Source organism: Akebia trifoliata, chromosome 11 (genome assembly GCF_017979445.1).
Source record: "Akebia trifoliata isolate Shusen 1 chromosome 11, ASM1797944v1, whole genome shotgun sequence".
Lineage (NCBI taxonomy): Eukaryota > Viridiplantae > Streptophyta > Magnoliopsida > Ranunculales > Lardizabalaceae > Akebia > Akebia trifoliata.
The window spans coordinates 37,637,849-37,654,322 of NC_141385.1; the positions used below are offsets into that span (position 1 = coordinate 37,637,849).

The following is a 16,474-nucleotide window of genomic DNA, read 5'->3' on the forward strand; positions in this document are numbered from 1 at the left end:
TCGAATCGAATTTGGGGGAGGTCTGTAATTCGAGAACGAGAACCCTAGCCGCCGTCTTCGCCGGTCGTCTCCCTCGCTTCACCTCGTCAGAAAACATAGAGGACTCTCTCGAAACATCGCCGCTGTCTCCTTCGCTCACCTCGTCGGAATACACAGAGATCTCTCTCTTTCGCTCGTGAAACCTCGTCGCCGTTCTCGGTCGTCTCCCTCCCTTACCTCACCTCGTCGGAAAACATAGAGGTAACTCTCTCTCTCTCTCTCTCTCACTCTCTCTCTCTCTCTCTCTTATTGCCATTATTCTCACTCGTTTCGAAAACGACTTCGTTTTCGCTCGGATGTTCCCTTCGAACATAAATTTAACTGTGTGTGAGTTTCACTCGGATTCTCTGTGTGAAATTCAAGAACATAAATTTCTGATATATTCAAACAAACACAGGTCAAGGAAAAATTTAAAAATAGACAAACAGAAGTAAAAAAAAAAAAATAGTTTATTCGCAGAAAAAGATGACGAAAGGTAAATGATGCTCTATCAGTGTAACTATGACAAAATAAAGCTTCATCGGAGCTTTGCTTCGTAGCCTATAACAAATCATCGTCATTTAGAGATCATGTCCACTAAATCTTTACAAGAAACACAATTTAAAAAAAAGGACACAGTAATTTCTTGGAATGTTAAAACATTGACTCTTTGGAGTTCTGAAAACATATTGGATATATAAAACTCCATAGGAAAACTATGGAAACTGACACCGTATATTTCCAAAAATGAAAACAAATTACACATACAGACAGTGTTGCTGAAATCCTTCTGTTCAAAATTCAAATCCTATGATTCAAATTGAATCTTAAGAAAAGATTTGAATCTTTCACATGAGCCCCTTCAGATACAAATTCTAAAGTTTCTATGTGAATCTTAAAATTTCAGCACAATTCACAATTCAAGTTATAAAATTCTCTTAAATCCTATGAATTGAATAAAAGGATAGGGCAAATTTTCAGGTGGAAACAATGGCTCATCATCATTGTTTGTTTGTTTGTTTTTGCTCATCATCATTATTTTTTAATGATTTTTATTACTATTGAAAATGTTAAGTATGAGAACCGAGAACCGAGAACCGATCCGAACCAATCCGAACCAAGATTGGATTGGATTGGATTGGATTGGATCGGTTCTATAGGGTAATTGGATTGGTTCGGTTCCAAAGTTGTAGAACCGATCATGTTTGGTTCGGTTCCAATTTTGCCAAAATCCGAACCAATCCGAACCATGTGCACCCCTAGTAAAGAGCATCTCCAACAGTACTCTTTAAGATAAAGAGCATCCTACATTTATATGTAATGTGTAAAGAGCATCTCCAACAATGCTCTTTAAGATAAAGAGCATGTTTTGGCAAAATCAAATCTTAATTTAATTAGTATAAAATTTATTGAGTGCTCCAACAAGTTCAATAAATCTTTCATTTGTTGAAAATTTACTCAAATCTTACTAAAAGTCATGATCTCACACCTTGGACACCAAAAACATGATCCGATGTCATAAATTTCTAGAGAATGAAATTCTAAGAACTTTGAAAAAAAAAAATCATTATTTTTCACCGTTGAATTTTAATTTTAAATTTTTGGAGTTCGGTAACCGCCCATTTTCAATATGATAATTCACGTGGGCCCAACAACTCTTAATAAGATTTGTAATCTTACTAAGCTAGTAAGGAAAGTATTTTTTTATGATTTTATATTTTATTTTTATTAATAACAAGTCAAAGAACCCATGGTACATGTGGTGAGTCTTGGTCTCAATTTCTGTGTTTACTACTTTAACATGGGGTAGTGGAAAGAGTCTATTGGACTCGATTTTTGTGGTTTGACTTTTCATAATAAAGAGCATGTTAGGTTTAAAGAATTTGTTGGGATTGCTCTGAAGGACATAGAGATGAAAATTTTGCTTAGAAATTAGCATTTGTAGGATTTTTTCTAAACAATCTTGAGAGATCATTTAGTATTTTTTTATTTTTTTATTTTGGAAAATTCTTTGAAAGCTAATGTGTCTAATGGAGTTTAATAATTTTTAGTTTTTTTGAAAACACCTCCCAATTCCAATGTGTGAGGGAGTGCTTTTAATAACAAATGAATAATACTAATTTGTTTTTTCAATAATCATGATAAATGATAACCATTAAGAAATATTTTTTAGGGAGCTTTCTCCAATTATGAGGGCCATAGTCCTTATGGTTGAGTTGGTCCTATTCCTAATATTCACGGCCCCAAGTCATGCATTATCAATTGTTTCTTTTCTATCATATCCCACGATCATATTGTTTATCATGATCTCAAATCACATGTCATAGATAAATGGTCACGAATTTAAGAAACCCTCTTCATTGAATTACAAGTGGCATTTTTAAGGAGTTATTTCAAATTTTAATAGAAATGTATTGATATAAAATAAATTTATAAAATCACATGTCTTATAACGAGGAGGATTCCCTCAAAATTCTTTCAAAGTCAAAGAAGTGTATAAGAGCCAAACTAATGCTTCTTTCTCGAGAAACAAAGATAGGAGATAACCATTGACACATGTTATGTTAGACTAATATCCTACAACACTTTTTATAGAGTGCTAGACTTTTGGTGGATGGACTTGATGCACATTGACGTGGAAACACATAACTTATGAATAAAAAAAGAGAAAATTTCTCTCTCTTGCTCGACGTTTGCCCATATATTTATTTATTTAGATTTCAAATCTTGAAAATGATCTTTGGGGCCACATTGATTATCAAATTGACAATCTAACAACACTGACATTTAGATTTCATGAAAATATTCATATTAAAAAAGAAAAAATTAAAATTAAAAATAATTATTTTGCGAGCTTGATCCATGGTATTTAAATCGGACGACTACCAAGCATCCACATTTAAAAATAAAATTCAACAATTAGTTATATATATATATGTTTTAAGTTCATATAATTTTATCCTCCCAAGTCATCGATTTTGAATGTCACAAGGTGATTGGATCTGAAAATTTCTTCTTTTTTTTTCACTATGGGTAGGAGAGAAATTCTCTCTTTCTCTTTTTTATTTACTATTATTTATATTTATAATATGTTATACCCTTCCACGTCAGCGTGCGTCAAGTAACTATCGATTTTCCTCGAATGTACAACCCTTTCGAGTTGATATTTTTTGTTTAGGCCCACCAAACGATGATCAAAGACAAGGATTACCACGTAGCAAATTCATTCTCCTTAGGTTTCTCTACTAAATAAATTTTAAAACCGTCTCTCAAGTCTCGAGCACAAGATCACCCTTTCTCCCATTCTTCAAATACATCTCTCTCTCTCTCTGTTCCCATGGATTTGAAGGAAGTATTGGGTGATCTTAACAGAGACTCTTTCGTCTCTCTCCTCTCTAAACTCATTGGAGAAGCGAAATACGTCCAAAACAACCCACCAGAATTGATTCCTGAAGAAAACAGAGTAGCCAAACACGTCCTAGATGTTCTCCTCCCTTATAGCACCACCACAGGTGGAGGACCTTTGATAATAAACCACGTTACTCACGTTAAAGGCAGAGGAAACATTACCATAGAATACCCAGGAACTGTACCTGAGAAGATCTTGTCCTTCGTTGGTTGCCACATGGACGTTGTTACTGCCAATCCTGACGATTGGGTCTGTGAGATGTCTTCTTAGGTCACAAAATATTCTTTTTATATTTCTTGATTTTTCTATTGTTTTGAGTTTAATTTACTTTAAAATCTGTTATTTTTCTCATTTTGAGATTACCCATTTTGCTTGCATGGCAAATGAAGTTCTTTTCTTCTTTTTTACTTTATTGTGTGATTTGGAGTTGTTTGGGTTGGATTGTTTCTTGTAGAAACATTGATTTTATAAAGTACCCATTTTTATTTCTTTGTAAATTTTGTGTAGAAAGGAAGTAATATTATGGGTTGTTTTTAGTTTTTTCGAATTGGGGCTATATGGGATTGCTTCTTGTTACGTGCATAGGAATGGGTCTGATACAGGAACAAGTGGCATTAATGGTCCATTTTATTTCAGTTAGTGTTAGTTTCTGTCCATGTTCTTTCCGTTAGTCCATGTGTCAACGTATGCTAGAGCTTTGTGCTTTGTGGTAGGGAAGGTGGGTAGTCATAGAAGAATGGAGAAGAATTGATGTATTTAAAACCTTCTTTGATATTAAGAAAAGGTTATCTTTTGATCCCAGAAAATTTTGTTTGAGGAGGTTGGTTACCCTTGAAGTAACCTGTAAGCTCCGAATAGCTAAAAAGAAGAAGTTCTCTATCACTTTTTTGGGGGAAAAACGTGATTTTGGTGTTTTGGATTGTGTTTTTTCTTGTAAAATCATTTATTTGTAAATACTCATTTTGATTTGTTCATAAGTATTTTGTTGAAAGAAAATAATATTATGGGTTGGGTTCAGTTTTCTTAATTTGGGCTTGTGAGATTAGGATTGCTTCCTGTTAATATATATATATATATATATTGGAGGGTTTTAAAATTGGCATCTCTAGTCTTTTATCATGTTGGGGGATAACATGAACCCACAAAATATCAGAACTCGAATGCATTGTTGTCAAGTTTGGATTTTATTTATTTGTGTTGGTAGGGAAAGTTTGAATTGTGTTTGAGAATATTATATCAAGAACTTGGTCAATCATTGACTTTCCTATTTGGGTATTTTGTATATTAAATGACACAATTTGCAGGAATTTGATCCTTTCTCTTTGAGCATTAATGGAGATAAACTTCAAGGTCGTGGAACAACCGATTGCTTGGGGCACGTCGCACTTGTAACTGAGCTTATGCAGAGACTAGGGGAAACAAAGCCAAAGTTGAAGTCTACTGTTGTTGTTGTCTTGATAGCCAACGAAGAGAACTCATCAATTGCAGGGGTTGGTGTGGATGCACTTGTTAAAGATGGATTGCTTAACAAGCTTAAACAAGGCCCTCTGTAAGTTATTCAATATTCATATGCTCATTGCAAATAATAGACTTTTAAACTCTTTCCAAGGAATAAAACCAAAGGTGAAGTTTAAGGAACTAAGGTTCTTTAATGTGGTTTTACTGTTCTCTGCACAGGTATTGGATTGATACTGCGGACAAACAACCTTGCATTGGTACTGGTGGTATTATACCTTGGAAACTTAAAGCAACAGGGAAGCTTTTCCACAGTGGCCTACCACACAAGGTAATCAAGTTCAATCTCAACTTTCTAGTAGCATTTTCACCTATCACTTTGGGATAGGAATTCAGCACGGATACAATGTGTTGTACTTGGAAAATTCTGAATATATATTTTTTATTTGGTTTATTAATTTTTTATATAGATAAAAATTGTGTTATATAATGGTACCAGAGTTTGCCCGTGCCATAGGCACGAGCATCCTCTTTGGGGTTAAAGGGGTAAAAAAGGATAGATAGTAAAATTAGAGGGGTATTATTGAAAGGAGGGGGGGGGGGGGGGGGGAAGTCAATAAAGTTTGGAGAGACAATAAAGTGGGGTTGAGTGGAACCCCCCTCCTTTGTCTTACCCCCACAAAATTGTAGTTGAGTGGAACATTTATACCCACAAAACTATAGTTAAGTGGGGTCCACCGTTGTGTTTTATTCCATTGATTAGAGTTTATCTGTGCTTCCTAGCACAGGCATCCTCTTGGAGGTTAAGGGGTTAGAAGAGGAAAGACAATAAATTTGGAGGGGTATTGTTGGAAAATGGGGAGAAGATGATAGGCAATAAACTTGAAGGGGTATTAATTGAAAGGGGGAGGTGAAAAGGCAATAAAGTTGATATTTGTCCTCAAGATTTGTGGTTAGATTAAATCATAACCCCTTTATGGGTGGGTAAAGATTGCGACAATGGGGGAGGAGGGAAAGACAACCATCTTGTTCTATTATATATAGTAGAATATAAATATACATGAATGCTTGATCTTTTTGATACCCAAGTGTGCTTTTCTCATATGCCAAGGATTTACGCATTTGTGCCCATGTTTTTGGTCTGAAATTTTGAGTTTTGTTGATCACTTATGTAAGCAAATAGGTTATATAACCTGGGTTTTGAAGGATGTACAACTATTTATGTTTTGGAGTTGCTTTTTTGGTCCTATTATCATGATCTAGATGTAAATATTAAAATTGCCATTGTTGCATCTCAAAGTTGAGAGCTTCCGGTTGAAAATTGGTACAGTTTATTTCGATATTTATCTATAAGTGGACAATAGCTCCATAAATTTGAAATGAGTTGGGAATTCACCCCCTTTTGTGTACCTGCAGGCTATAAATGCTTTGGAATTAGGGATGGAAGCACTTAAAGAGATTCAATCGCGGTTCTATAGGGACTTCCCTCCCCATCCTAAAGAAGAGATCTATGGATTTGAAACACCATCGACCATGAAACCTACTCAATGGGTTTGTAAGTTGTGGTCACACTAATCTGTGCTTTTATCCTCATTAAACATCAATGACATTGTTCAGAAAGACAAACAAGAAAAATCAGATTTTTCTTGGTACAAACGAAGTTAGAAGATTCATTTATTCACATTCGAATTTGGTGAATTGCAGACCCAGAAGGTGGGATCAATCAGATTCCAGGTGAATGCACAGTTTCGGGAGACGTCAGGTTTGTCTTTCTCATTCCTTTACAATGGAACTTATCTATGTGATGCCATATGACTAAATTTGAGGCCTGACCTTGCCGCTTTGTATTGCAGGTTAACTCCTTTCTATGAGTAAGTGCCCCACTTCCTGTTCTTTTAAAAAATTGTTCCTTATAAAAAGAAAAGAAACAATTTAAGATTAATATCCCACCTAATAAATAATAAATTGGATTTTCTTTCTTCTCGTTTAACTTTCTCTTGAGGACATCATGAGCATACCCTTTATAGTGTTCTAGAGGAGGAAGAGACATCCAAAGTCGTTGTGGATGGATGGAGTATGAGCGTGAAATTCATGGACCCTTGTGATTTAGTCATTATATGCCATGTCTTTATTTAGTTTTATGTTTAGGGGTTGGAATTTGGGCTTATTTACATTTTTTATTAGCCCATGGTCTTTGTATAGATGTCTCAGATTCATCATGCTAAGGCACGTTGCCTGTTGATGCATCACTTTCCCTTTCTATCTAGGAATTTTTTTCGTTGCATGCCACCTCTTTCGAGGCACGAAGAAAACATGATGGAAGGTACTAATTATTATTCTTTGTTCAATAATATATTCCAGAGTGACAGATGTGACAAAGAAGTTACAGGAGTATGTCGACAATATAAATGCGAACATAGAGAAGCTAGACACGCGAGGACCAGTTTCAAAATATGTCCTCCCAGATGAAAATCTTAGGGGAAGGTCTGTTTGTCATCTTAAAACTTATTATTTAGTCCTGAAGATTAGACATCAGTTGATTCCAGGAACACATATGTCCTCTAATAGATTGACTTGTATAGGTTGATATCTCCATATATGTATTTACTTGTTTTCAATGTGAAGAAGATATGTTTGCTTGTTTCCAGACTCGAAATCAGTTTTGTTGGCGAGCCGGTGGCTGGTATTGCTTGTGATCTTGATTCGCGTGGCTTCCATGTGTTATGCAAAGCAACGAAAGATGTGGTTGGATATGTAAAACCATATTCGATAACTGGGACTTTGCCGTTGGTTCGAGACTTGCAAGTACGGTTGTTATCTTGTCCTTAGCTAATAACCTTATTGAGTTTTTCCATCAATTAAATTGACGCCCACCTTGTTATTATTGCATTGTAGGATGAAGGATTTGATGTTCAAACCACAGGCTATGGTACTGTACTCTTACTCTTTTACTTTTGAGATAAGGAATTTGAATTATGTTTTTAGGAAAATTACTAAATAATGTCCATCAGAATGATCAAAATGTCCTTTGGAGAGTCAAATTCTGGAACTCTTTATTGAAATTTAATACCTTCTTTCTATGTTGCTGTATTTCAAGAAAAAGATGATTAAAAGATTGCAGAGTGTGATCAACTGAACCTTGTGAAAATGAGATGGTATATGGGAAGACGAGGTTTAGTTGCTCACGAAAGAAACAGATATATAATTTTGAATCTCATGACATGGCTCAACATATTGGATCCATATAGGGGTTACTTTCTAAAGTGCATCCTTTTGGCTTCTATTCTGCATCTTTATTTTTGGATGATTATCAAATTTACATTAGGTATGTGCCATCCAACTTCATTGTTTCATATCTAACAAAAAACCATAAATTTTTTGTCTCAATCATCCATGTTCTAATTGGTTAGATCTATTAGTGATTTATTCATAGATATTTGAAAATATAGGAACTATGTCAATGCTTGAATATAGTACTTAATAGTGTTTTCATTGTCCAAGTCTTTACATATTAACTTGGATATAATAAATGTAAAATCTATTATTCTCATTTTATGTAGAATATTGTTTTCATTCTTAGCACGGCATGTCGTGGAACGTTATTGATACGCATTTCCATACTTCATATAATTGGATTTTTTATTTTATTTTTAAGTTTATAATTTCCAATAGTTTTAAGGAGGCCTGACCATTACTTTTTTTTTCTTCCCAATGCAGGCTTGATGGACACATACCATGCAAATAACGAGTACTGTCTGTTCACCGACATGGGCCAAGGCTTCCAAGTGTTTGTTAGCATCATATCTCAATTAGAAGATGACACCTAAAAGCATATTAACCTCTTGAATGCCTCTCTGTGAACCCAGTTTGTAGTTCCTGCATCCATGCAGACTGGTATCTAATATTTAGATTTTCGATTATCCCCAAAGCACTTAAGAGACTATTAGATGCACAAATAAATTCTTAGTAAGAATTCGTACTAAATCTTCATTCACTATGTAAACTGCATGCAATATCAATATATTTAAGCTCGTAATGGGTGTTCCTTGTGCATTTTTTGTTGAATTGTTCGCATAATTTTATCTTCCTTTCCTTTTGTGTTTCGAGAATTGGAGAACAAGTTTGATGGATTGACAATTATAAAATCTCTGCCAGGGATGGCAATCCTAAATTAGTTGGATTTGGGTCATAATAGTCTTAATCCGTCTAACATGATTGTTAAACGGGTCGTACCTAGGATCTGGACATATGTCGTTTTTAAATAATAAAACATAAGGGGTATCTCAAATATCAACAATTATTAAGGGTTTTTTTAAGTTACCCATTTTTTTAATAGAATTTCGTAGAATTACATGTTCTTTTTGTAAATTGGGGTTTAATCTTAGTCATTGTTATATTTTGTATGTTATCAAACCATCTCGATCGAATATCTTCATGAATGAGTTTTCTAGATATTAAAATTTCAAGATCGCTCCTTATAAATTTCATAAACCAAGATAAAGCTCCTAGAAGTCATAAATGGGCTCATGCATTTAAATTGGGCCCATTGATTGACAAATAAGTCTCCTGTATTTTCTCGAATGCATTTATTTACACATAATTTCAAAATTTGTAGAATCTTACTTGGAACTAATCCAAGTAGGCTTAAAACTCGTCTGATTTGAGTCCAAATGGATTTTGAGGTGACTCCCCAAAATCATTTTTGTTAATGGGTTATGCTGTATATGGATGGGCTTTAAGGCCCAATAACTATTGGTCTCCTTCGTTCACCATATGATCGAAAATGCTGGAGTGAGTGACTGCGTTGTATGCACCGAACCAAATCATCAAGATACGATGAAAAGCATCTATGGCTATGTGCACATTTCCACGACAGCACGGTATTGTAACGCAGTCACTCCAGCACGAATCATTAATATTTTGTGTATCCTTGGTGAACTCACATATAGGAAATCAGCTTGATTGATGATTTCCATCCAATCCATTGGATTCAATCATTTTCGTCATGAGTTTGAAACCCAGATGTGGGTCCGGTCCACTTGGCTCAAAAAAGCCCATAGTATAAAAATAAACAAATATTAAAGGTCAGAAAAAATGATCAATTAGGTTGTGTTTGGCACCTATTTTTAAGGGCAACTTTTATTTTAATTCCACCATGTCAAAAGCAGAAAGGTGATTGATTTTGGACCCAAAAACAATGCTCACTTTAATGACCAAAATACCTTCACAATGTTACATGATCTTAAATTAATGGTCATAATTTTTAATTTAAGGATGAAAGTATCCATAAAATCTGTTTTTCTCCACGTTTCTCATGATAGTTGCTTCGAGTTCGACTTTGAAGTGGGCAGGTAGAACCCTTTTCGCAACATGACACATCGCTTTTTGTATTTTTTTCACACCCTTACTTTGGGATACCACCTTATATACACCACATGTAAACCAAAGAAGAGGGTTCTACCAAGAACATCCGTGAAACAACAAATGTTCCCATCACGATTCTTATATTATAAGTGATTCAGATGCAAAGTAATTCCATAGAAGCACTTAGATTCAAAGCAGTGTGACACCAAATGAGACCTTTAGTGTACATATATTGGTCAATATTCTATCAGAGTTCCTGAAAAAGTGTGCAATGTGGCAAAGAAAGAGTGTGGAAGTTGGATTCCAAACTGACTCCAGTGAATACATGATCAACACTTAAAATTTTTATTGAGTCAGTTATATATCTTACCTAAAAGTGATAAAAAGTGAAAGCCTATTATAAAAAGTGGATGCTTAGGAATTAGGCTTAGAATGATTTTATAAAAAGTGATAAAAAGTGAATGCCTAGGAATTACGCTTAGAATGATTTTATTATGAGTGATGCTAGAGTAACATTAAAATTCACCTAGTTTGAGACATTGGTGTGCACAGAACCATAGATGCTTCTCACTTGTATCTTTATGAAAAACATCTATGATTCTATAGATACAACCATGTCAGCAATGTCTCAAATGATGTCAATTTCAATGGTACTTCATCATTTTCCTTTTATTATTGTTCTTTTTACTTTTAACAATAATAGTTTTATGCCTTTTAAAAAATAAAATTAACCCTCAACATCCTCTAAACCTAAATAAGTCAAGAATTTTGTGATTCGATACACACCCAACTCTTGCCCATAGTCCATGAAGTTTTTTTTTTTTTTTTTTCAATAATCAGGTATTCCTGTAGATTGTAGACTGGACCCATATTTAGGTTTTGTGATTTGGTACACACCCAACTCTTGCCCATAGTCCACAAAGTTAAAACCCATGAGCCAAACTCATCCTCAGCGCCATGACTGGAGACACTCGGCTAGTTAATTGGAACCAGAGTAAGTGTGCTTCCTATTCTTACTCCTAATTTATATTTAACTTGTACGCCCATATGATCCAATCATACAATCTTTTTTTTATACATTGCAGATTCATTTGAATTGTTATGTAAATTGTCTATTTTGTAATATTAGAGTGGACTGGGCTACTGTAAAGGAGTTGTTAGCCTTTATGTTGGAAAGGGTGATAGAGTCGAATTAAGATCAATGTGTGACAAGTGAGCCATTCGCATTCGCATTCAATCAAGAATATGGAGCACAGTGAGCCATTCACTGCAAATGTTTAGGAGGAACGTTGTTACAAATTTGGATTAAATCCAGCACTTTTTTGTTGGTAAAACTTAAATTCCGTGAAACAAAAAAAAAAAAACTTAATATTAATGAAATAAAATGTTAATGGCTATGTTTAAGCTAAGTTCACTGATGATAGCTACATTATAGTGAACCACCTATCTACAATTCAATCATGAGAGAGAGGGTTTGATATGATATGGTTGACTGCATAATAACTCATTTTGAAGATTTTAAGGAACCTAACAAATGATTTATAAATTCCCTTTAATAAAAGAATTCACGTGATGTTACGAAACTGGTTTTGTTGTAGAATTCACGCGTCAAGTAACTATCGATTTTCCTCGAATGTACAACTCTCTCAAGTTGAATTTTTTTTTTTTTTGTTTAGGCCCACCAAACGATGATCAAAGATAAGGATTACCACGTGGCATTTTAAAGTGTGATATCAAGGTCTTCTATTCATGGCGTAGTGTAGCAAATTTATTCTCCTGAAGAGAAGGGAAGTTTCTCTTCACCCTGTTTGGATTGAAAGAGAAGAGAAGAGAAAAAATCATGTTTCTCCTGTTTGGTTAGGATTCATAAGAGAAGAGAAGAGAAATTATTATTGTCAAATGACTATTATACCCTTCATAATCTAAAAAACAAAATTCTTCTTATATAATGATACAAAATATAAACAACCAAACATTCCAGATCAATTTGAGGGGTACCTTTCATTTGAATGCGTATAAATGAGAGTTTCTATTGTCACACCCACTTTTACTAAGAACATCCTAAGCAAAAGTTGGTGTGGCAATAGAATCTCTCTAATATAAGGATTTTGTTAATCAAACACACCCTAAATAATTTTCCTTAAAATAGAATAACTCCTTCCATGTATTTTTTTTTGGATTACGGCCTCCTTCCATGCATTTCTAGCCACTCGAACAAAATTAATTGATTTGCGGTTAGGATTAAATGCTTTAAGGACGCGCAAAATTTTCCATGTATGACCCATGAATTGGACAGCTTAATGTTATGAAAAACATTTTCCTTACTTAGCTTAATAAGATTTTAAGCTTTCCTAAGGGTTGTTTTGCAAACTGGATTACCACATTGGCAATCCGACACCTCTAGATTTCTTGGAAAAACTCAGATAAAATAAAAAAGAAAGAAATTGGATCTTATGACCACCGAACCTCCACGGTACTCCTAAATTTAAATTTAAAATGAAAAATAATTTTTTTTAAAATATTTAATTTATGAAAGCTCATGGAATTTCATCTTCTACATCATCGAAGCACTGGATCATGTTTTTGTTTTATTTTTATGCCACAAGGTGAGCCCAAGGACATCATTATGTTTAGCTAATGAGGAACCATGTCTTCTTGCTACACTTTTATTAACACAAGAAACATTTTTCAAGGACACATATAATAAGTATTTTTCAAAAAATAGGCAGACTTGAAAATTAACTTAATAGAAAAAATCTATTAATTTCCATTCAATTCTGACACTTGAGTGAACCAATAACAATGTTTTCACTCACACATAACATTTTAATTTTTAAATACGAAAACTCTTGTATCAAAACTAAGTTCTTAACCACCTATTGAACCAATAATAAATACATCAAAAAGGTCACTTGAGAACCAAAAAAAAAAAAAAAAAAATTCTGGACATGCAAATGATTTCCTCTTCGATAGAATTGTTGGCTACATTAAAACAGGCTTGCTTCCAGCTCATTTAACTCATCCATGTCTAGTTCATCATCAACATCAAGAAGTACTTCAGCATCAATGACTGGAGATTTCAGGGTACTTGGCCCTTCTGTGGCAGAATTGTTCTTGGCCTGAAAAGTTGAATTTAATTAAAATGTGAGCATTACAAAATTTGAACTCATTAAGGCTAAGAGGAAGTTTAACGTAGACGAGTAGAACATGCGAGAGAGCTAGAGGTGACATCTCAACCACCTATAACAAGGAGGTCCAACAATGTCACCCTATCCTCCTCCCTTAATCAAAGTCTTTCATCTATATACATTAATTGAAGAAGACACCCCTGTACACATGGAAAAGCTTTGACCAACTATATAGCAAGGCCTTGGTTTTTAAGACATAATCATCCACATCATCCTCGCTCACAAACATTCATTGGTTTCTCTCCTTCCAAATCTCCCACCACACAGCAAAGTATATATATCAAGAGAATCCTCCCATTTCAAGAGGCATACACTAACTGAATATATCATCGATAAGTGGGACTAATCCCTGCAGCTATTCCCAGCCACCACAAACAGGAGTATTGGATCAAGTTGTGGGAAGGGAGACTCAAACCTCAAAATGCACTACTTGAACTATTCTACTGCCCTCACCCAGAAATAACTGTACTTACCAAGAAAGTATAGACACCCATAGCCACATATTCATAAATGACATGTCCCAGGAATGGTGCAAAAAAGGAGTAGAATGCAATAGCTAGCAAGAAAAACACAGTCATAGCCACAACCTGCAATCAAGAAAGATAAGAATGAAGCAGGTTTCACAAAGCAATTAAAGCACAGGAGAGCACCCAATAGCTCTCGGCAATGGTTTTGGGGGTTCCTAAACCATCAAGCAATCCATGGCATAGAAACCCTGAAACTATTTAATATAATACCATACATTGAGTCTCTAAATCAATAGAATGAATGAAAAGATTGGTAAATTTTTTTGAATTGAAAGATAATCCATAAATATCAAATCTATAGAAAAAAGGAAAAGTAACAAAATGAAAAAGAAGGGTTGTTGATAAATTAATCCATTTAAATCCAATCCAGATCTTGTTTGAACAAGAAATGATAATGCAATCGAGGACTGCTTATTTCCTAATTCTTAGAACAATAGAGCTTTAAACTTGCTACCTAGGATACCATAACTACAATGGAATGTGCATCTTATCAATAAGAATGAATCATGTTACTCTAATAAAAAAATTATTTACTTAAAAAAAAAACCGAATGAATCATGGTACTGATCTTAAAGATCTCAAGTAAGAAGTTTTTTTGTTGTGTTGCAACTTGCAATAGAAGTATAGGTAGTAAGCACCATGGTGGTTAATAATCTAGTAAAAAGGAGTCAAAATCTGTATATTTTAAACGACCCATTCTTTAACTCCTAGAGACGAACCTTATCTTGCTACTGACCCAAGTAGGTCTAGAGTTGATAAAACAAACAAATATCTAGATATTCAAGAGGGTGATGCAAACCATTTTCTATTCACTAACCAATCCAAATACTAGACCTTTTGTATAATGTGTAACAGACCATATATGGGATTCAACATTATGACTCATCATTGTTACCAAAGGGTGCTCGGTCAAAATTTTCCTAACATCTTGAAGTCAAGATAACATCCTTCTACTCTGGTATTTGATCTCCCACTGCAACATATTTATTTCCAATTCCCAATGGAAGTGAATAAACTAAGATATTACAAATATTGATTCAATTGAAGTGGTTCCATGGAAAACTAGGATGTGTTTGCACTCTGAAACCCAACAGGTGACACACATCTTATAGAAGCTCAGCCTCAAATCATTCCCATTCAAGGTGTCTTCACTATATAGAGGCTTAAGCATTTTTAGTGAAATGAAGCCACTACAATGAAATGTGCAATCACATCAACATGAGGTGTACATGTAAACAAAATTGATGGATCAAGGTTTTTAAAAAATTCCACTAATTCCATGACAAGGGCATAACACCTTGCATGGGAACATTGCACCACACAAATCCCTCAGCCAAGTCACTTAGAAACTCTTCAAAATATTGAAGAAATATAGACAATTTAGCAACTCAGACCAAGCAAAACTTTCACATCTCGTGAACTACAAATATATATTAATAACAAAACCCACATTGTAGAATTCTCTTAGAAACTCTTCAGGGACAGAACTTTCAGAAACGAAGAAGACAATCCAATAAACTAACACTATAAAGAAAACGAGATACATCTCCATAATCCAAATTCGAAAACCATTTTTTAGAAGATAATAAGGATCACCGAACAATAAACAGCAAAACGCTATAAATCCATTGAACACCAAAATCCTTCAACAACAAAAAAACCCAAAATTTCCAAAAATTATCAGAAAAAAAATCAGTAAATAACGATGTACCTGAAACGTGTGAGTAGGGAGTTGCCACCCATGACGCCTAGCCATGACAAAAACCGAATTGAAATGTCGAAATCAACAGCATTAACAGTTAAAGAAGAACACAGAATCCTTTGATAAAGAAACCCAGAGCAGATCTCTAGCCCTAAATGTAAAAAAGCTACTAAATCAGAACTGATCTATTCTTCATTTTCTTCTATTTTGATCACAGAAAAACAAAGTTCTTGAACGGTTTTGAGATATGTCAATCTCGACCCATATGTTCAAATCCTATTTTCAGACGATCTATGAACTTGATTTGATTATCTCTTCTAGGGTTCCTGCAGTTTGAATAGTGGATCGAGGAGCCCTGGAAACAGAAGAAGAAGGTTTTAGTCTGGTTTTACCATGTTCGATGATGATGTGCTTTTCACCGCAGCGTTTTATCCAACATTTCTGTTTTGGTCTGGTTTTACCATGTTCGTCTCCTAGTCGAGGTCGCCGCCTTCGTCCCTTCTCTAGGTTCTTCTTCGTCTTCTCTAGATTTCTTCTTCGTCTTCTTCGTCCATTCTCTAGGGTTTCATTGTATTTTATAATTTAGGGTGTAACTAGTAAAATTTGGGGTGCCAATATCATGTTTCTTTGGAAATTAAGAAAATGTTGAGGACAAATTTGGAAACGAAATTTTGTTCTCTTCCCTTCCCTCCTCGTCACTCCAATTTCGGGGGGAACAAAATTTGGCAATTTTTCCCTTCCCTTCCCTCCATTTTTCTTCTCTTCCCTCCTGACTTAACAATCCAAACAGGAGAAAGGAAGAGAAAATTGC

General features: G+C 34.5%; 2 protein-coding genes across 3 annotated transcripts; one reads left to right on the forward strand and one right to left on the reverse strand.

Annotated features, from left to right (window-relative positions):
• Positions 1 to 3,266: 3,266 nt before the first annotated feature.
• Positions 3,267 to 8,935, forward strand: LOC147391499 (acetylornithine deacetylase-like). Its single transcript, XM_086460052.1, has 10 exons — positions 3,267 to 3,676; positions 4,732 to 4,976; positions 5,105 to 5,213; positions 6,299 to 6,437; positions 6,587 to 6,644; positions 6,736 to 6,753; positions 7,244 to 7,366; positions 7,531 to 7,687; positions 7,778 to 7,811; positions 8,600 to 8,935. Exons 1-10 carry the CDS (start codon positions 3,356 to 3,358, stop codon positions 8,707 to 8,709), a joined length of 1,314 nt encoding a protein of 437 aa, XP_086316178.1. The 5' UTR covers positions 3,267 to 3,355; the 3' UTR covers positions 8,710 to 8,935.
• Positions 8,936 to 12,767: 3,832 nt separating this feature from the next.
• On the reverse strand, positions 12,768 to 16,309 carry LOC147391500 (protein S-acyltransferase 21-like). Of its 2 annotated transcripts, XM_086460056.1 has the most exons (4): positions 16,125 to 16,309; positions 15,673 to 16,018; positions 13,908 to 14,021; positions 12,768 to 13,365 (listed from the first exon to the last, which is right to left on the reverse strand). In XM_086460056.1, the coding sequence occupies exons 2-4, from the start codon at positions 15,715 to 15,717 to the stop codon at positions 13,234 to 13,236; spliced, it is 291 nt and encodes a 96-aa protein (XP_086316182.1). In that variant the 5' UTR covers positions 15,718 to 16,018; positions 16,125 to 16,309; the 3' UTR covers positions 12,768 to 13,233. The 2 variants fall into 2 exon arrangements, with proteins under 2 accessions (XP_086316182.1, XP_086316181.1); XM_086460055.1 differs by having other exon boundaries at positions 15,673 to 16,290.
• Positions 16,310 to 16,474: the final 165 nt, after the last annotated feature.

Excerpts from the sequence above, each read along its gene's own strand:
- LOC147391499 (XM_086460052.1), top strand. The coding sequence starts at position 3,356 with ATGGATTTGAAGGAAGTATTGGGTGATCTTAACAGAGACTCTTTCGTC. Across the intron at positions 4,977-5,104 it reads AAGCTTAAACAAGGCCCTCT|GTATTGGATTGATACTGCGG; the intron begins GTAAGTTATTCA and ends TTCTCTGCACAG. Across the intron at positions 5,214-6,298 it reads ACAGTGGCCTACCACACAAG|GCTATAAATGCTTTGGAATT; the intron begins GTAATCAAGTTC and ends GTGTACCTGCAG.
- LOC147391500 (XM_086460056.1), bottom strand. The coding sequence starts at position 15,717 with ATGGCTAGGCGTCATGGGTGGCAACTCCCTACTCACACGTTTCAG. Across the intron at positions 14,022-15,672 it reads TCCCTACTCACACGTTTCAG|GTTGTGGCTATGACTGTGTT; the intron begins GTACATCGTTAT and ends TCTTGATTGCAG. Across the intron at positions 13,366-13,907 it reads TGGGTGTCTATACTTTCTTG|GCCAAGAACAATTCTGCCAC; the intron begins GTAAGTACAGTT and ends TCAACTTTTCAG.